The 21,753-nt window shown below is 38.3% G+C and overlaps 1 protein-coding gene across 1 annotated transcript in view; it reads right to left on the bottom strand.

The window, feature by feature from the left end:
• LOC143885770 (protein neprosin-like) overlaps nt 1–21,430 on the bottom strand; it is a 28,974-nt gene extending 7,544 nt beyond the window's left edge. Inside the window, exons 1-4 of the mRNA XM_077389837.1 lie at nt 21,233–21,430; nt 5,884–5,970; nt 5,636–5,691; nt 2,139–2,358 (exon numbers count right to left, since the gene is read on the bottom strand). Coding sequence (XP_077245952.1) covers nt 2,139–2,358; nt 5,636–5,691; nt 5,884–5,970; nt 21,233–21,430 — 561 coding nt within the window. The remainder of the gene's footprint in view (nt 1–2,138; nt 2,359–5,635; nt 5,692–5,883; nt 5,971–21,232) is intronic.
• Between the last annotated feature and the right edge of the window lie 323 nt (nt 21,431–21,753).

Here is a 21,753-nt window from a genome sequence, read left to right as displayed (position 1 = left end):
TGTCTTTTCATGTTATGCTAAATACAACAAGAGAAGGGCTGCTTCGTGAGGGAGTCCTCTTTTCAATAAAATGAGCCTTGCCTACTGTGTGGCTCATTGGATCCCACTACCTTTAGTGTTTGAAGAATTATGATATTTTACTAATTTCTGAATGTATTACAATGGATATCAAAGTGTGCTTATATAGAGCACATAAAAGATAAACATAGAAAGAAATAAACATAACCAAGGGAAGAAATAATTCTAGAAACCTACCTACTAAGATTAGCCTAATTGCTAATTTAAGCTAGCTACCTAATCTAGCCAGGTTACCCCATTCAACCCACTTGCCTAATCTAGCACCATGATGATCCAACGGTGTGCATTCAACTTAATCTGATTGTGAGATCTCACATATTCTAACATGCCCCCTCAAACATATGTTGATTGAAAAATCAACATACGTTTGATTACAATGATATTCCCCAATAAGAAAATAAAATTTTCTCCCCATAAGAAAATAGAATCTTTTGATTTGAAGAGCACTGCTGAAGATTGATGATGAATATCCCTTAATGTTCTTGCCGATGATAACCGATATTGAATGCCGAAGAAGATGGCGCTTGTTGATGTGTCACGAAGAGGGTTTAAAAGCCAATATATCATAGCCTCAAAAGAGCTAGATGATACTCAAGCCTTGATGGGCGAGTAGAAATGGGTCACTATGGACCAATACCGGAATGGGCAAGAATGAGCCACGATGGGCAAGAATGGGCCACGATGGGCGAGAAATCATGGGTCGGTAAAATACCGATCCTTATGGAATTTGACTCTCTCAAGCACGAACCTCAAAGAATGGAGGCCCCTCAACTGAGTAGAGTAATCAACTTCAGGCAAGCACCTCGAAGAGGTACCTCAACTGAAATAGGACAAAGAAAAATGGATGGAGAAGGAAAAAAAAGACAACAAGCGGCTCAGATGACAAATATTGGGACAATACGTGAAAAGCAGTGCATATATCAAATATGGGGTATTGAAAGAAAATAAGTGCATTAAAAATACTAGGGGAAATATAGAAAATGAAATCAAGGGGTGCATGAATCAAAAGACTGGATTTTGAAATACCAAAAGGTGTGCAATTATGGACATGGAGAATGGTAGATTAAGGAAAACAAAAGGAACAAAAAACTAGGGCAGAGACTACAACCTAAGAGGAGGTAAAGAAAACCTAAGGAAGAAGAGGTAAGATTGGCGCAACTGGTAGAGGTGTTGATGATGGGTGCAATGCCCGGCGTGGGAGATTGTAGGAGGCCTGGCGGACGGCTAGATCGGCCGTCTGCCGGAACACTATGTTGCAAACTTCACGGTCAAGGCATCTTAGGACCGAATTGCTTTGATACCATGAAGAATTATGATATTTTACTAATTTCTGAATGTATTACAATGGATCTCAAAGTGTGCTTATATAGAGCACATACAAGATAAACATAGAAAGAAATAAACATAACCAAGGGAAGAAATAATTCTAGAAATCCTACCTATTAAGATTAGCCTAATTGCTAATTTAAGCTAGCTACCTAATCTCGCCAGGTTACCCCATTCAACCCACTTGCCTAATCTAGCACCATGGTGATCCAACGGTGTGAATTCAACATAATCTGATTGTGAGATCTCACATATTCTAACAGTGTTAGGTTCGTATGATTGGCATAATTTTTAGTTTGTAGGAGATTCAAAGCAAGGTATATTAGATGAACGGTTCAGATCAGTCAAGAGTCTGATATCCTCTCTCATTTTTCATATCCACTAAGTTTTGGTTTTTTTTTTTATATAATAATATTTTATTTCTTTGAATTTTATTACTTTTCCCTGTATGCCCTTGCATCTGCACGAGTTTCTTACTAGTGGGTCTGTCTCTCTCTACACACACACACACACACACACACACATATATATATATATATATATATATATATATATATATATATATATATATATATATATATATAGAGAGAGAGAGAGAGAGAGAGAGAGAGAGAGAGATCTGCACTAAGTTGTATTTATTTAGTTTTTTTTTATGTATTAATAAGATAACATAAAAGTAGAAACCCGACCAAGCTGTTCCATATCATTTTCTAATGCAAAAGACATAGTGATACCTCAATGGTCTTGACTGCTGGTTTATTGATAATCTTCAGTAGCCGCTCAATCTCCAAATCTTCTTCTTTGGACAGACTTATGCTCCCTCTTCCTTCCACTACATTGCCATTGATAGAAAGAGAAAGTAGTAGAAAAAGTAGCAAAAACATTTCCTTCAAACCCAGCCCACGATTAAGAAACTCCTCTCTCAAATCCATTGAAAAAAAAATTCCCCACCTCCTTTTACATAGCATGGATTCCTTGTATATTTAAGGAAAAAAATCCCCCATTCTTTAAGAAGAGATTCACAATTACTACTGAGAGAGAATAAAAAAGTAAGGAGTGATCCCTCAAGATAACAACAAATTAAAAAAGGAAATAGACTTACTAAAAGAGAATTAAAAAGGAAGGAGTAATCCAACAAGATAAGAGGAACCTAAAATGGAAAGAGTGACTCAGATAGATTGGCATCAGAGGTGCATGGAAACAAATTGCTGCCTAAAAAAATCAAGGGAAAACTATTAGAAACCCCCTAGTTAAAAACATATCTAAAAGAATCCCCTCCAATTTTTCATAATTACCAATGATACAGTTTTGTGCCTAAAATAGCTGAAATACAGGTGTGACAATCCAAGAGGGGGGGGGGGTGAATTGGTTAATTAGAAAATTTAGGCTTAATTAAGGGAGATTAAAAATTAATCTTCTAAATATATATATAGAGAAAACGATTCCTACACATATGTGTAGAGAGTTCTCTACACACTAGCTTAAAATACAGTGGGGGCCCACATTGTTTGGGTGATCCAAACCATTCATTTTTAAGGCCCTTACAATCCATCCAGCATGTATCGAGCGTATTTCCTCAGGTGGTGAACCATCAAGAAGTATTACAAGAGAAGCACTATTTTGGTGGCCTATAATTTTTGGCTGCCATACATTGAGGACTGCCCTGGATCCGAACGGCTTTCTACGATTTTTGTAAGTAGATTGAAATGCAAACTGAGCAATAAACACATTTTTGTTAGTCAGCTATGTGGAAGCGATAAACAAACACAGATTATAACAGACTAATTAAATCGATCATATACTAATAAGAAAATAAAGATACATTTTTATAATGTTCCAATTATTCAGTCACTGTTTCCATGTGTACGAAAGTAGGGGTATATTTTTATTTAAATAAAAATTACTTTATCATTAAATTTTTTATTAATTTGGTGTTGAACACATGGTGCGAAAGGTAGGGTTGTTAGATATTGTTAGAATATGTGGGATCCAACAGTTAGACTCGGTTAAGATCTCACCGTTGGATCATCTTGGAGGTAGATTGGGTAAGTTGGCTAACTGAAGCAACTAGATAAATTAGCCAAGTGGATTAGAAGAGGCAAGCAAGAGAGATTAGGAAAGTAGATTTGATTAGGTTAGATTAGAATATTCTAGTGTTATCTCTTTCCACAGTTGTCTTGATTTATTTCTATGTTTATCATATAAGTGCTCTTTATAAGCACCATCAATTGTCTTTGTAATTTATCCAAGATATTCAAGAATGATAGAAATTCTCTAAAATTCTTCATGGTATCAGAGCAAATCGGTCCATACTGATAACAACATCCGTTCGTGCGTTCTCCGACGAACGGCCGATCTAGCCGTCCGCCCGGCTTGTTAGCTGTAGGAATTCATGCCCGGCCACCAAACACCTCTACTCTTGCTGCAAATCCAACTTGTCTTCCTATCTCCCTCTCCTTTCCACCGAGATCTGATCTATCCTTGTCCTCACCGTCCATCTCTGGCACTTCTCCCTGGTCTTGTTTTACATTGATTCAAGTTTTCAAGATCCGTCTCTACTCGTCCCCTTTCAATCCCCAAAACTGTACCTGCCAAGTGTGAAGCGGTTTGCACTCAGACCATTGGTTTTGCAACTTGTAGAAGGTGCAAGCTATTGTCGTTGGAGCAAGGAGAATAGATCATTCCTTCGTTGGTGTTGAGGTCGGTCACAAGGCCATCCTAAGGTTCTTGAGTTGCTTCTCCTTGGGTTTTTCGATATGTGTGAGTACAAAATATTATTGAAGGCAAAAGAGAAGACTTGTAAGGGCCTTGAGAAAAAGAAGATAAGAGGTAAAGAAGATGAAAATGCCAACCCTATAGCTTTATTCATTAGGCACCTTCTCATTTGTCTTTACAAACCTCATAACCCCAATGTTGTTCTCTGCACCCCATTCTTTCCCTTTTTTAAGATTTGCATCTTGGAATTTCCTATTGGCTTGAATCCCTTCATTTTACCAAGTGCACCCCTTCCTTCGTCTTATGTGAAATGCATAACCCCCATATTCGATATGTGCACACTTCTTTTCTTGTTTTGTTCAAGTTTTGTCTTGTTGTTGCCGTTATTACAGTTGTCGTTCATTGCCGCCCATCTTATTTTCCTTTTTCTCCAAATTTTCAAATCTTTATTTTTTTTTATTTCAGTTGAGGTGCCTTTCTTAAGGTGCGTGCCTGAAATTGATCGCTTTACTCAGTTGAGGGCCTCGATTATGAGGTTCGTGCTTGAGAGAGTCAAATTCCATGGGGATCGGTATTTGCAGACTCATGTGTCTGGCCCATTGAGGCCCATTCTCGCCCATCAAGGCATCCTTTTGCCCATTCCGGCATCGGTCCATAGTGATCCAATTCTTGCCCATTCCTGCTTTGGTCCATAGTGACCAATTTCAACTCGTCCATCAAGGCTTGAGTATCATCTCGTCCCATCGAGGCTATGATCTATTGGCTTTTAAGCCCTATCCGTGACACATCAACAAGCGGCATCTTCTTCGGCAACCATCATCAATGATCATTGGCAGCAACATCAGTCTTCATTAAAAGATCTTCGTCATCGGCTTTTGGAAGTGTGCATCAAATCGGTTGATTTTGATTACATTTGTAATTTGGGGAATTCTATTGCATTTGGGAATTTTTGTTGTCAAACGGGTATTGATTTTCAATCCATATACGTTTGAGGGGGCATGTTAGAATATGTGGGATCCAACAGCTAGATTGGGTTAAGATCTCACCGTTGGATCATCTTGGAGGTAGATTGGGTAAGTTGAGGGAAAACGTGTTGAGTTATCAAATGATTCCATTGGTTTTCCCAATGAAATTCTACAAGAATGCACATAGTTTGTAAATTTTGCAGATTTTGATGTAAAAAGCTACTTGATTTTTAATTGATTATTGAGCGTGTAGGTCCGGTAGACTTGATTCACATCACTTTTCAAGTCTAAGTTTCCAATTATTTGAATTATTGTTGAACATAACTACTCTTTCCTCCCGTCATAAATTTAAATTTGAATTAACATGGGATGATAATAAATGTGACTTACATGAAATTTGGCTGAATCAGGGCCCTGAGCATTTGAAGGATATCCTTTCCCAAAATTTGGGGAAGATTTAGCCCTTATTAGGTCTTCCTTTTTAATTCTCCTAATAGGAACTGTTCCTCGTGGGCACCCTCCATTCTTGAGTCCTATCTTTAAAGACATACCTAATGATGAAGCTTTTTTTATCTTTAATAACTTTTGGAAGAGATCCTGGACCCATCTGCATAAAGGAAATTTCCATCAGTAAAAGTATGGTTTTAGTTTCTTCCAAGAAAAGAACATATTTTTCATAGTTAATCATTTTATTTCCCAAGGTGATGTCAAAGAAAAATAAAATCTCAAAATTAATACATAACGGACAAAAGAACATATCACTTCAAGTGTTAAGAACATAAGGAGAAAATAAAAAAACCTGGATCTTATGATTCTTCAATAAGGGATGATCAAAAGCGGGTTGTTTGTTGATATCAACACAACTAAATGTCTGTCCATATCCATCCTGCAAAAAATGTAAAAGAAAAAAATGTAAAGGTCAACAATATTTGTATCATTTTACCAATATGTGTGTGTTGTATCAACGTTACAATATGTGTGTGTTTGTGTGTTGTGGTAATTGTGTATGTGAGTGTATGTATGTTTATGTGCATGTGTATATGCATGTTTGTTAGTGTGAGACAGATCATAAGCTCAAGTAAATCCTTGCAAGAGGCCCTTTCAAGGGAGCCAAATTATGCCCAACCCTTTAAAAAAATCTTAAAATTATTAGTGTACTACCATTCTCACTTGTGCTTCTACGCTTTGTTCTGTTAAGAGATAGAAAAGAAGAAAAATACATTCAGAAATTCAAACCGTAGTCCCTATTTCTCCAGATCCTATATATAAGCTTATCTGCGCTGGAGTGCAGAAACAGGGTGAGCCCACATTGTTGGGGTGATCCAAAGCATTCATTTGGAAGGTCCTATCATAGATAGAGTGTCCACAAAAAATCAACTCCATTGGATCATCCTAACCCTTCCATTTGTGGAGGAGAAAAATGGGCAGATTTATGGATAAACAGTGTCTGTGCATTTTCCCCTCCACTATTGGATCGGTTAGAATGATCCTATGGATCTGATTTTTGGTACACATGCTATCTATGGAATGGCCTTCCAAATGGATGCTTTGGATCACCCCATAAATGTGGGCCCACAGGACTTATCAGCACTCGAGCGTAGATAAGCTATCTTCGCTCGAGGTCATAAACCTTTTGCTCATAAAATGCTTTGGATATACCCATTTTAATCTCCACAAATGGAAGGGTTGGGATGATCCTATCAAGCTGATTTTTTGGGCACACCCTATCTATATGAAGGCCTATCAAATGAATGCTTTGGATCATCCAAGCAATGTGGGGCCCCCTATGTTCGTGAGCTCTACCTCATATAACCTTATATGAGCTGTAGCTCACAAACATTTTTCCCTATATATATATATATATATATATATATATATATATATATATGAGGAAACTGTTGGTGAGCTTAAGCTCACCAAACTTTTGGTGAGCTAGCTTGCCCAATCACATGGGTCCCACATTTTGGGGAGTGATCGAAACCATTCATTTTAAAGGCCTTATCATAGATAGGGGGTGTACCAAAAATCAGCTCCATAGGATCATCCTAACCCCTCCATTTGTGGAGGACAAAAATGGACAGACACAAATCTGCCCATTTTTGTCCTCCACAAATGAAGGGGTTAGGATGATCCTATGGAGCTGATTTTTGGTATACCCCCTATCTATCATAAGGCCTTTAAAATGAATGGTTTGGATCATCCTAACAAAGTGGGCCCCCATGTGATTGGGCAAGCTAGCTCACCAAAAGTTTGGTAGTTTCCTCTATATATATATATATATATATATATATATATACTATAATAAGCGGGGAGGAAAGTGGCAGCTTTTCTCATTTTCTCATAATTCTATTAGGCCACGTTTGGATACCAGCAAGATTTAGAATTGAATTTAGTTGATACTTTGAACTGGATCAGATCCTTAGATATCCAAATCAGCTACAACAGTGCAAAAAATTCCAATTTTCAAATATTTTCTGCGAGACATTATTTGGAAATCAATATTTGTGGCAACTTCCGTCACCATCGCTCGTCCTGGGCGTTGCTTCGGCAGCAGTGAGAAATCCCTCCCTCCCTCCTCTCTCTCTCTCTCTCTCTCTCTCTTAAAACATGATCATGAAGATCATTGATGTGTTTTGTATCCAAAACTCAAATTCAAATCAAAATACAAATGCATGAGGTATCCAAACGGGCCCTTATATTTACACGTAGGATTGAAAATCAAAATACCCGCTTTATGTAAGGGAATGTGGGAAGCTGGGGGTTGTGCCATGTGGCACCCCCTCTGCATTCCGATTTTCTACATGGCAAGAGAAAACGTTTCTCTTTATATACCTGTCTAATCCCATTGCTTCTGCATAAATTCGTTTCCTATTCCACGTATATCCATAAATTAATATTAATTCAATTGCAATCTTTTCCTTTAAAATCAACAACTTTCAAATCCGACCGAATTAGGAAGGAGTGTCAGCCCCTCCTCTATCCTGTAATTTAAAAAAAGTATGAATTTCAAAAGACTCACGGAATTTCAAAAGGTTTTTTTCACTTTCTTCTGTATGTATTCTCTTCCCTAAATAATCTCCATAAATAAAGCACAAAATGAGATTATCAATTCCTATCTATCGTTTCATATTCCCCCTAGATAAAAACGTATCTATAAGAATCTCCTTAAAATTTTCTTAATTATCATATTTATAAGAATAAGGGATTTGAGAAGGGATTTGATGGAATTTATTGCAGTATTTACTTTTCATTTTTTTCTTCTTGGATGGGGCAACTTTAACGTGCTGTGTGGACTTGGAAGCAATTGCCATAATGTCCATTTCTGTATTTTTTATATTTTGCTCATCTAAAAAGGCTACTGATTTTGAAACCTAATAATCAAAGACACCTATTTACATTGAGCTTTGCACGAGCAAGTGAGTAGTTTAATTTCTCCTTTCATTTTGTCGTTTTATACAACACCTTTACTGTCTACTACTTACATATCTTTGTATACTGCAGACTATTCATCCTTCAATGACCTAAATAAAAGGAGCCAGATGGTACTTCTTTTATTTTTATTTTTTTGAAAATTGACATTTATTAATAAAAACTATAACAAGGGACAAGATGTCCCCTGAAATAGTAGATATAACATCCCAGTTACATCATGATGCAACCGTTAGTCTACAGACAAATATTCCCGAAAGCCTCGGGTACACAATGGATGACCATGTCGTCCGATGTTACACCCTTTTTCGCCAATTCGTCGGCCATTTCATTAGCCGAGCGCCTTCTATGCACAATCCTCGGTCCTAACTCACGAACCAGATCCTTAATTTCCACAACGAGACAATGTATCCGCCAGGTGCCTTTCAAAAGTTATTGGCCTATGCAATCGAGTTCGTGGAATCCCCCTCGACAATCAACTGTTTTGAACATGGTACTTCTTTCTTTCATTTAGTTTAGGCAGCTCCCTTTATTTTAAATTTCTCTGATTGTTGTTCTCCGTTTTCCTGGTGTATTTTTTTCTCAATGATCTGTTTTATGGTGACAAATCAAAATTTATTTTGTTATCATGTTTCTATAGTTTTAAATCCATAATTTTTATCAGAAAAAAAATGATAAGACAAGGTGAGTCCCTGTCAGTATCTAAACGTGGTAGTGCAAATATCGGTAGCCTTAATTAATTCTATAATCTTGATGGACATAAGTCTTTTTCATCTTTAAATTTATTTTTTATTTTTTCTCTATCTAGGGTATTATGTTTTATGAAGAAAACAACTTCTTGAGCAACTTCTCCTGTAAAATTTTATATCTCAAATGTCCATAATTTGCAGTTTTGCTCATAGATCCTTCTCCGATATTTGGTCGATTCATGACACCCCTGTGAGCAATTGAATTATGTACTTATTTTATATCTTATAAATGTTTCTTCTTTCTTTCCTTTTTTTTTTAGTTCATATCAGATCCCTCTGCGGGCTTGATCAATGTGTAGGCTTACCAGATGTTCTAGATTCCCGCTTAAATCCGGCGGTGTTACAGCAGAAAATGGAAGGTGCCCAATGTGGTATTATCCATCTCTTCTGCTCGGAAAGATCATGTTGTTGGCGATTCCGCTAAATTTAAATCTACTTTTGCATGCCTTTTTAGTTAAATACATTTTATCTACTCATTTTTGTTGTGAGTGTCTTTTCATGTTATGCTAAATACAACAAGAGAAGGGCTGCTTCGTGAGGGAGTCCTCTTTTCGATAAAATGAGCCTTGCCTACTATGTGGCTCATTGGATCCCACTACCTTTAGTGTTTGAAGAATTATGATATTTTACTAATTTCTGAATGTATTACAATGGATCTCAAAGTGTGCTTATATAGAGCACATACAAGATAAACATAGAAAGAAATAAACATAACCAAGGGAAGAAATAATTCTAGAAATCCTACCTACTAAGATTAGCCTAATTGCTAATTTAAGCTAGCTACCTAATCTAGCCAGGTTACCCCATTCAACCCACTTGCCTAATCTAGCACCATGGTGATCCAACGGTGTGCATTCAACTTAATCTGATTGTGAGATCTCTCTTATTCTAACATGCCCCCTCAAACATATGTTGATTGAAAAATCAACATACGTTTGATTACAATGATATTCCCCAATAAGAAAATAAAATTTTCTCCCCATAAGAAAATAGAATCTTTTGATTTGAAGAGCACTGCTGAAGATTGATGATGAATATCCCTTAATGTTCTTGCCGATGATAACCGATATTGAATGCCGAAGAAGATGCCGCTTGTTGATGTGTCACGAAGAGGGCTTAAAAGCCAATAGATCATAGCCTCAAAAGAGCTAGATGATACTCAAGCCTCGATGGGCGAGTAGAAATGGGTCACTATGGACCAATACCGGAATGGGCAAGAATGAGCCACGATGGGCAAGAATGGGCCACGATGGGCGACAAATCATGGGTCGGTAAAATACCGATCCCCATGGAATTTGACTCTCTCAGGCACGAACCTCAAAGAATAGAGGCCCCTCAACTGAGTAGAGTAATCAACTTCAGGCACACACCTCGAAGAGGTACCTCAACTGAAATAGGACAAAGAAAAATGGATGGAGAAGGAAAAAAATGACAACAAGCGGCTCAGATGACAAATATTTGGACAATACGTGAAAACAGTGCATATATCAAATATGGGGTCTTGAAAGAAAATAAGTGCATTAAAAATACTAGGGAAAATATAAAAAATGTGTTGGATTTTTTATTAAAAATCTAAGTTTCAAATATTCAATAATTGGGCTAAGGCTTTAAGGTGGCTTTTCATATTCCTTGGTCTCCAAAAGTCATGCTCAAAAGGACAAAAGAGTGGGCCTTTCTTGGTGACTCTTTGTATTCCATTTATGGTGGCTCTTTGGTTTTCTCCTTTTAGTTAATGCCTTTAGTTCTCTCATTAAGGGTGATTCCATAAGAATGAAGAGACTCTTCGCTAGCTTCTAACAAGAGAAAAAAAAAAGGAGAGAAGGAAAAAGTTCTACACCATTGTTGTGGTGTGTGAAAGCCAACCAAGGGTGTGTCCCATATTTTGGTGTGAGATTAAGATCTTCACAAGAAGCCTCAAAGTGTTTTGTAGAGCCCTTTTTGTTTAACTAGAGAGACTCGAAGCTTTGCTTTCAAAGTGTTTGGTAGGTGCACACCAACACTTAGTTGCTGTTCCTGGAGACGGTTCGGTCGTCAGATCCTTGCACCGGAATAGGGCCGAATAACGTCTTAAGCGAAGCGTTCAAGGACGTACAGCAGCTCTACAGATACTTTTGGATTATCTATTCTCTGTTTGGTATTTTCATCTTTCCCTAAGATCATACTATTGCAGTTTTCATTTTATATTTTTCCCTATTTGCACCAACAATCTTAAGACGTTATTCGTATAAGATGGATACTGCAAGAGCTATGGGTATTGATGGTCTAAAGCTTGAGAACTTTGACAGTTCTGATTTTAACGCTTGGCGTCGAAAAGTGATTTTTGGAATGCAACTTCTGAAAATCTACTATACTGTTCAAGAGGAGAAACCCGATTTTGAAGAGGAGAACTCTAAGGAAGAGGCGGATTGGGATCGTGATGATGACTTTTGTAGAAGTTATTTGCTCAACTGTTTGTCAGACCATCTTGCAGATGTTTATGGGCAAACAAAACAGCTAAGGCAGTTTGGGATAATCTGGAGTAGCAATATAAAGATGAAGAGAATTTGTCCAAGACTCATCTTATTGACAAGTTTCTAGATATGAAATTTGAAGATGGAAAAGAAGTTTTGCCCCAAGTGAAAGAACTTGAAAAATTGGTATTGAAGCTTGAACAGAAAGTGATAAAGCTCAACAATGTTTTCATTGCTGGAGCTATTGTAAACAAGCTCCCTCCTTCCTGGTTATCTTTCTCTACGGAGATGCGTAGAAGAAAGAAACAAGTTTCTCTTGATGATTTGAAGCGGTTCATTTGTATTGAAGATGAAGCACGAACCCGTTCTCACATTGAGTTGCTTGAGAAGCAGAAGGCTACTGCCAATATGATAGAAGCAAAATCAGATAATAACAAGGGAAGATATGATGTGGAAAAGAAGAAGTACAATCCCAAGAAGAAGTGGAACAAAAGGAACCTTACTGTGCAGAAAAAGGATTTTAAGCAGAAAGGTCAATGTTTCAATTGTGGAAAGTATGGCCACTTCGCTAAGGATTGTAGGGCACCACCAAAGAACAAAGAACTGAAGGAGTCGATTAATGTTGTAACTGGAAAGGAAGAGATTTCAGATTTTGTAACAGTAATCTCTCATGTGGAGGGTACTTCAGATTCTACTGATTGGTGGCTAGACACTGGTGCTACTTGTCATGTGTGCACCAACAAATCACTATTTTCTTCTTATGTTGCTTCAAAGGAGAAAGTGGCTATGGCGGATCGTTCTACTACCGATGTGCTCGGTTCTGGGACTGTTGTGTTGACACTCACGTCTAGGAAGACTCTTACTCTGAAAAATGTCAAACATGTTCCCTCCATAGCTAAGAATTTGGTGTCTGACAGTCTTTTATGTTATGCTGGTATGCGTCTTGATTTCCAAGGTGGTAAGGCTGTTCTTTCTTATAATAATGTGTATTTTGGAAATGCTTACCGCACTGATGGAATGTACAAAATGAGCACTGTATCTTCCGTTGTTAATGAAATCACTAGTTCTGATTATCTTCTAAGTTGTGGCATAATAAACTTGGTCATGTTAACTATAGAAAATTACAAGATATGAAGAGTTTGGGCTTATTACCCAAATGTGGGGGTGATAAACCTGGGAAGTGTGAAGTGTGTGCACAAGCCAAAATTGTCAGAAAGCCCTTTTCTAAAGTTACTAGGAGTACAGAGTGTCTTGATTTGATTCACTCTGATACGTGTGATTTCAGAAGTTTCACTACAAAAGGAGGTATGAAGTATTTCATCACCTTCATCGATGATCGCACTCGATTCTGTCATGTGTACTTGTTGAAGTCAAAAGATGAAGCTTTTGGGAAGTTTGTGGAATTCCGAGTCAGGGTTGAAAAGCAACAGAGTCGACCTGTAAAGAAGCTCAGAATGACAGAGGTGGTGAATACCGATCCAATGAAGCGAAGGCATATTTCAAGGAGTATGGTATTGTGGCAGAAACCACTGCCCCTTACTCACCTCAATCAAATGGAATTGCTGAAAGGAAGAATCGCACGCTCACTGAGATGGTGAATTCAATGCTGATCACTGCTGGACTTCCTTCATGTTATTGGGGAGAAGCTCTTTTGACTGCAAATTTTATCCTTAACAGGGTTCCGTATTCAAAGACAAAGGTCACGCCACATGAACTTTGGTATGGTTATCCACCTAGTTTGGATATTCTTAAAGTGTGGGGGTGTCTTTCATATGTCAGAATACCAGATATCAGGAGACCAAAGATTGGGCCAAGGGCTAATATGTGATGCTCGAAGGTTTCTGGATCTTGGCACTAACTCAATCATTGAGGCCAGAGATGCTGAGTTCTTTGAAGACAAGTTCATCAAAGACAAGAATGTTGCACTTAGTGATCTGCCAGAAAACTCTCATGCAGAAGAGTCTATTGAACCAGAGGTTGTCTCCCTACCAGCTTCTCAGGAGGTTATCAATGAAGATTCAACCATGTCTAAAGAAGTTGAAGTGAATGATGATTCCATCATTCCTGAATCTCATGAGCCTCGTTCAAAGCGTATCAAGAAAGCTAAATCTTTTGGGGATGACTTTATGACATACAGTGTTGAAGCAGATCCACATACATTCAAAGAAGCGATGAGTTCTAGAGATGCTCTATTCTGGAGAGAAGCTGTTAATGATGAGATGGACTCATTGATCCAGAATAATACTTGGGAGCTAGTAAATCTTCCTGAAGGTGCTAAGCCCATTGGTTGCAAGTGGGTCTTTAAGAAGAAGTTGCGTGCAGACGGTTCCATAGAGAAGTATAAAGCCAGGTTGGTGGCTAAAGGCTTTACTCAGAAAGAAGGTATAGACTTCTTTGACACTTATGCAGCAGTTTGTCGGATTACAACATTTCGTGTTTTTATCGCCTTAGCAGCAATAGAAGGAATGGTTGTGCATCAGATGGACGTGAAAACGACATTCCTGAATGGTGATCTGACTGAGGAACTGTACATGCAACAACCAGAGGGATTCTGTGTTGAAGGTCAACAGAACAAAGTGTCCAGGTTGATAAGATCTCTCTACGGTCTAAAACAAGCTCCAAAGCTAGGGCACGAGAAGTTTGACAAAGTCCTCAGGAGTGATGGATTTGGTGTCAGTAACTCTGATAAATGCATATACAGCAAGGTTGATGGGGATAAGGCAGTAATCATCTGTCTCTATGTAGATGACATGCTGATCATTGGGACAGATATACAGATTGTGACTTCTGTGAAAGATTTTCTTTCATCACATTTTAGTATGAAAGATCTTGGAGCTGCCGATACTATCCTGGGGATCAGAGTTTTGAGGACAGAGTCTGGGATTGGTTTGGCTCAATCTCATTACATCGAGGGCATGCTGAAGACGTATGGATATTTTGATCTGGCTGAGTTATCTGTTCCATATGACTACAACCAGAAGCTCCATAGCAATACCGGAAGATCTGTAAAGCAATTGGAATACTCAAAGGTTATTGGTAGTCTGATGTATGCAATGCGTTGCACCAGGCCAGATATCGCATTTGCAGTGGGGATGCTTAGTAGGTTTACGAGCAATCCAGGTAAGGAACACTTGAATGCAATCCAGAGATTGATGAGGTACTTGAAGGGTACGCTCAACTTTTGTTTGTTCTTCTCTGGTTATCCATCAGTTGTAGAAGGTTTCTCAGATGCTAGTTGGTGTTCAGAGCCAGACGAGTCTAGATCGATTGGAGGCTTTGTTTTTACCTTGGAAGGTGCTGCGATTTCATGGAAATCCAAGAAGTAGACCATAATAGCTAAGTCTTCTATGGAGTCAGAATTTTTTGCTTTGGAAAGTGCTGGAGATGAGGCTGAGTGGCTCAAAGATCTTCTGCTAGATCTTCCGTTGAAGAAATTGCATTTGTCGGCAATTACTATCTTTTGTGACAATCAAGCGGCCAACACTGTTGCAGAAAACAAGCTCTTCAATGGAAGAAAGAGGACTCTTCGTCTGAAGCACAGCTATATATCGGATCTGATAAGTCGAGGGATTATTGCAGTGATCGATGTTCGATCATCAGAGAATGTTGCTGATCCTATGACAAAAGGACTGAAAAGAGAATTGGTCATACAGACATCCTCCAGAATGGGACTTATGTCCATTTGAGGTATGAAAATTTGCATTTGCATTTGGGAATGGTCTTTTGTGTTTATATCTACCATTGTAATGACATTTATGGTTCAAAGACTTGTCTACCTAACTTTGTCATTCATGGTTCAAAGAATAAAACACAAGTAGACGGATTCATGATTGCTTGCATTTGTTGCATAAAGGACTAAGTGCATTTGTTGCACAAGGGTCTCATTGCATTTATTGCAGAAATATTCTTGTCGGAATGGCTCTCTTGCCTAGATAATCTATTTATATTTGTATCTACCATTAAACTATATTAGTGGTTCAAAGCTTAGTCTACCATCAAATATAGTTCATGGTTCAAAGAATGAAATATGAATGGATTTGTTTTGGTGCACTTTAATATAAATTGTTTGAGACCATTCCTGTGTTAGTGCACTTAACCTGTCGGAGTAGAGGATGGCTGTAAGCCTTAATGAGCCCAAAGCACTTTGTGTGTGGAATGCCTGGCAGGTGCATGCCCTGAGGGACTCACCTATGTATGGGTAGAGGCATATCACCTCTTACGTAGTCTGAGTAGGCAAGACTGCTAGAGCCCTACAGAAAAAATGAATGATTTGAGGTTGGCTTTAATGCCTTAATGAGTCCTGAGTATTGTAGATACTCTAAGACTCACCTATGTGCAGGTGGAGATTTTCCATCTCCCATGTAATCTGAAGGATTGCTAGAGCCCACACAGAAATCTGTCATGGTAAAGAGGTTTGTTGTTACGCCTTAATGTAGTTCGAAGTACTACGGGTACGAGGTGTTTGACAGGAACACACTTAAGTACACACCTATGTTAGGGTGGAGACTATGTGTCTTTTATGGAGCTGGCATACTCCTAGAACCCTCGCAGAACAGGATGAGCACTATGTGTGCTATTTGTTTCAGGCAAGCTTGTGAGTAGTGTGGTAGTTCAAGGCGTGGTCCACTACGCACTCGTACTCTGAATCTAGTCATGTGTGATTACTGAAATGTAGAAAGGTGCTGGTTCAAGGCTAAGTCCACCATGTACTTACACTACAATTCAGATAATCTATTTGGAAATAGTCTTCGGATATTTTCATTATGCACAATGTAACTAGAGCTCTCTGAGTTTGTGAATGATTTGAAACTTGTGGGGGATTGTTGGATTTTTTATTAAAAATCTAAGTTTCAAATATTCAATAATTGGGCTAAGGCTTTAAGGTGGATTTTCATATTCCTTGGTCTCCAAAAGTCATGCACAAAAGGACAAAAGAGTGGGCCTTACTTGGTGACTCTTTGTATTCCATTTATGGTAGCTCTTTGGTTTTCTCCTTTTAGTTAATGCCTTTAGTTCTCTCATTAAGGGTGATTCTATAAGAATGAAGAGACTCTTGGCTAGCTTCTAACAAGAGAAAAAAAAGGAGAGAAGGAAAAAGTTCTACACCATTGTTGTGGTGTGTGAAAGGAAAGCCAACCAAGGGTGTGTCCCATATTTTTGGTGTGAGATTAAGATCTTCACAAGAAGCCTCAAAGTGTTTTGTAGAGCCCTTTTTGTTTAACTAGAGAGACTCGAAGTTTTGCTTTCAAAGTGTTTGGTATGTGCACACCAACACTTAGTTGCTGTTCCTGGAGACGGTTCGGTCGTCAGATCCTTGCACCGGAATAGGGCCGAATAACGTCTTAAGCGAAGCGTTCAAGGACGTACAACAACTTTACAGATACTTTTGGATTATCTATTCTCTGTTTGGTATTTTCATCTTTCCCTAAGATCATACTATTGTAGTTTTCATTTTATATTTTTCCCTATTTGCACCAACAAAATGAAATCAAGGGGTACATGAATCAAAAGACTGGATTTTGAAATACCAAAAGGTGTGCAATTATGGACATGGAGGATGGTAGATTAAGGAAAACAAAAGGAACGAAAAACAAGGGCAGAGACTGCAACCCAAGAGGAGGGAAAGAAAACCTAAGGAAGAAGAGGTAAGATTGGCGCAACTGGTAGAGGTGTTGATGATGGGTGCAATGCCTGGCGTAGGAGATTGTAGGAGGCCCGGCGGACGGCTAGATCGGCCGTCCGCCGGAACACTGTGTTGCAAACTTCGCGGTCAAGGCACCTTAGGACCGAATTGCTTTGTTACCATGAAGAATTATGATATTTTACTAATTTCTGAATGTATTACAAAGGATCTCAAAGTGTGCTTATATAGAGCACATACAAGATAAACATAGAAAGAAATAAACATAACCAAGGGAAGAAATAATTCTAGAAATCCTACCTACTAAGATTAGCCCAATTGCTAATTTAAGCTAGCTACCTAATCTAGCCAGGTTACCCCATTCAACCCACTTGCCTAATCTAGCACCATGGTGATCCAACGGTGTGAATTCAACATAATCTGATTGTGAGATCTCACATATTCTAACATGCCCCATCAAACGTATGTGGATTGAAAAATCAACATACGTTTGATTACAATGATATTCCCCAATAAGAAAATAAAATTTTCTCCCAATAAGAAAATAAAATTTTCTCCCCTTAAGAAAATAGAATCTTTTTATTTGAAGAGCACTGTGGAAGATTGATGATGAATATCCCATGATGTTCTTGCCGATGATAACCGATATTGAAAGCCGAAGAAGATGCCACTTGTTGATGTGTCACGAAGAGGGCTTAAAAGCCAATAGATTATAGCCTCAAAAGAGCTAGATGATACTCAAGCCTTGATGGGCGAGTATAAATGAGTCACTATGGACCAATACTGGAATGGGCAAGAATGAGCCACGCTGGGCAAGAATGGGCCACGATGGGCGAGAAATCATGGGTCTGTAAAATACCGATCCTCATAGAATTTGACTCTCTCAGGTACGAACCTCAAAGAATGGAGGCCCCTCAACTGAGTAGAGTAATCAACTTCAGGCACGCACCTCGAAGAAGTACCTCAACTGAAATAGGACAAAGAAAAATGGATGGAGAAGGAAAAAAACGACAACAAGCGGCTCAGATGACAAATATTGGGACAATACGTGAAAAACAGTGCATATATCAAATATGGGGTCTTGAAAGAAAATAAGTGCATTAAAAATACTAGGGAAAATATAAAAAATGAAATCAAGGGGTGCATGAATCAAAAGACTGGATTTTGAAATACCAAAAGGTGTGCAATTATGGACATGGAGGATGGTAGATTAAGGAAAACAAAAGGAACGAAAAACTAGGGCAGAGACTGCAACCTAAGAGGAGGGAAAGAAAACCTAAGAAAGAAGAGGTAAGATTGGCGCAACTGGTAGAGGTGTTGATGATGGGTGCAATGCCCGGCGTAGGAGATTGTAGGAGGCCCGGCGGACGGCTAGATCGGCCGTCCGCCGGAACACTATGTTGTAAACTTCGCGGTCAAGGCACCTTAGGACCGAATTGCTTTGTTACCATGAAGAATTATGACATTTTACTAATTTCTGAATGTATTACAATGGATCTCAAAGTGTGCTTATATAGAGCACAGACAAGATAAACATAGAAAGAAATAAACATAACCAAGGGAAGAAATAATTCTAGAAATCCTACCTACTAAGATTAGCCTAATTGCTAATTTAAGCTAGCTACCTAATCTAGCCAGGTTACCCCATTCAACCCACTTGCCTAATCTAGCACCATGGTGATCCAACGGTGTGAATTCAACATAATCTGATTGTGAGATCTCACATATTCTAACATGCCCCATCAAACGTATGTGGATTGAAAAATCAACATACGTTTGATTACAATGATATTCCCCAATAAGAAAATAAAATTTTCTCCCCATAAGAAAATAAAATCTTTTTATTTGAAGAGCACTGTGGAAGATTGATGATGAATATCCCTTGATGTTCTTGCCGATGATAACCGATATTGAAAGCCGAAGAAGATGCCACTTGTTGATGTGTCATGAAGAGGGCTTAAAAGCCAATAGATCATAGCCTCAAAAGAGCTTGATGGGCGAGTAGAAATGAGTCACTGTGGACCAATACTGGAATGGGCAAGAATGAGCCACGATGGGCAAGAATGGGCCACGATGGGCGAGAAATCATGGGTCGGTAAAATACCGATCCTCATGGAATTTGACTCTCTCAGGCACGAACCTCAAAGAATGGAGGCCCCTCAACTGAGTAGAGTAATCAACTTCAGGCACGCACCTCGAAGATGTACCTCAACTGAAATAGGACAAAGAAAAATGGATGGAGAAGGAAAAAAACGACAACAAGCGGCTCATATGACAAATATTGGGACAATACGTGAAAAACAGTGCATATATCAAATATGGGGTCTTGAAAGAAAATAAGTGCATTAAAAATACTAGGGGAAATATAGAAAATGAAATCAAGGGGTGCATGAATCAAAAGACTGGATTTTGAAATACCAAAAGGTGTGCAATTATGGACATGGAGGATGGTAGATTAAGGAAAACAAAAGGAACGAAAAACTAGGGCAGAGACTGCAACCCAAGAGGAGGGAAAAAAAACCTAAGGAAGAAGAGGTAAGATTGGCGCAACTGGTAGAGGTGTTGATGATGGTTGCAATGCCCGGCATGGGAGATTGTAGGAGGCCCGGCGGACGGCTAGATCGATCGTCCGCTGGAACACTGTGTTGCAAACTTCGCGGTCAAGGCACCTTAGGACCGAATTGCTTTGTTACCATGAAGAATTATGATATTTTATTAATTTCTGAATGTATTACAATGGATCTCAAAGTGTGCTTATATAGAGCACATACAAGATAAACATAGAAAGAAATAAACATAACCAAGGGAAGAAATAATTCTAGAATTCCTACCTACTAAGATTAGCCTAATTGCTAATTTAAGCTAGCTACCTAATCTAGCCAGGTTACCCCATTCAACCCACTTGCCTAATCTAGCCCATGGTGATCCAACGGTGTGAATTCAACATAATCTGATTGTGAGATCTCACATATTCTAACAGTGTTAGGTTCGTTTGATTGGCATAATTTTTAGTTTGTAGGAGATTCAAAGCAAGGTATATTAGATGAACGGTTCAGATCAGTCAAGAGTCTGATATCCTCTCTCATTTTTCATATCCACTAAGTTTTGGTCTTTTTTTTATATAATAATATTTTATTTCTTTGAATTTTATTACTTTTCCCTGTATGCCCTTGCATCTGCACGGGTTTCTTACTAGGGGGTCTGTCTCTCTCTACACACACACACACACACAAATATATATATATATATATATATATATATATATATATATATATATATATATGAGGAAAAGGATTGTACGCTCGACCGTACCTAAAGTTAGGTACGGTAGAGTGCCAAATCACATGGGTCCCCCATTTTTGGTGGGCATCTAAACCATTCATTTGCAAGGCTCCATCATAGATAGGGTGCATACCAAAAATCAGCACCATTGAATCATCCTAACCCCTCCAAAACTGGAGGCAGATTTGTGGACAAACACTGTTTGTCCATTTTGGCCTCCACAAATGGATGGGTTAGGATGTTCCTATGGAGCTGATTTTTGGTATGCACCCTATCTATGATGGGGCCTTGCAAATGAATGGTTTAGATGCTCACCAAAAATGTGGGACCCATGTGATTTGGCACTCTACCGTACCTAACTTTAGGTACGGTCGAGCGTACAATCTTATTCCTCTATATGTATATATATATATATATATATATATATATATATATATATATATATATATATATAGAGAGAGAGAGAGAGAGAGAGAGAGAGATCTGCACTAAGTTGTATTTATTTAGTTTTTTTTATGTATTAATAAGATAACATAAAAGTAGAAACCCGACCAAGCTGTTCCATATCATTTTCTAATGCAAAAGACATAGTGATACCTCAATGGTCTTGACTGCTGGTTTATTGATAATCTTCAGTAGCCGCTCAATCTCCAAATCTTCTTCTTTGGACAGACTTATGCTCCCTCTTCCTTCCACTACATTGCCATTGATAGAAAGAGAAAGTAGTAGAAAAAGTAGCAAAAACATTTCCTTCAAACCCAGCCCAAGATTAAGAAACTCCTCTCTCAAATCCATTGAAAAAAAATTCCCCACCTCCTTTTACATAGCATGGATTCCTTGTATATTTAAGGAAAAAAATCCCCCATTCTTTAAGAAGAGATTCACAATTACTACTGGGAGAGAATAAAAAAGTAAGGAGTGATCCCTCAAGATAACAACAAATTAAAAAGGAAATAGACTTACTAAAAGAGAATTAAAAAGGAAGGAATAATCCAACAAGATAAGAGGAACCTAAAATGGAAAGAGTGACTCAGATAGATTGGCATCAGAGGTGCATGGAAACAAATTGCTGCCTAAAAAAATCAAGGGAAAACTACTAGAAACCCCCTAGTTAAAAA

The sequence above is a fragment of the Tasmannia lanceolata genome, unplaced genomic scaffold, assembly GCF_043159265.1.
Source record: "Tasmannia lanceolata isolate RefF3 unplaced genomic scaffold, GAP_Taslan_0.1 ptg000009l, whole genome shotgun sequence".
NCBI classification, from domain to species: domain Eukaryota; kingdom Viridiplantae; phylum Streptophyta; class Magnoliopsida; order Canellales; family Winteraceae; genus Tasmannia; species Tasmannia lanceolata.
The sequence above is the reverse complement of the archived record's forward strand: the minus strand, read 5'-3'. Positions and strand labels throughout refer to the sequence as shown.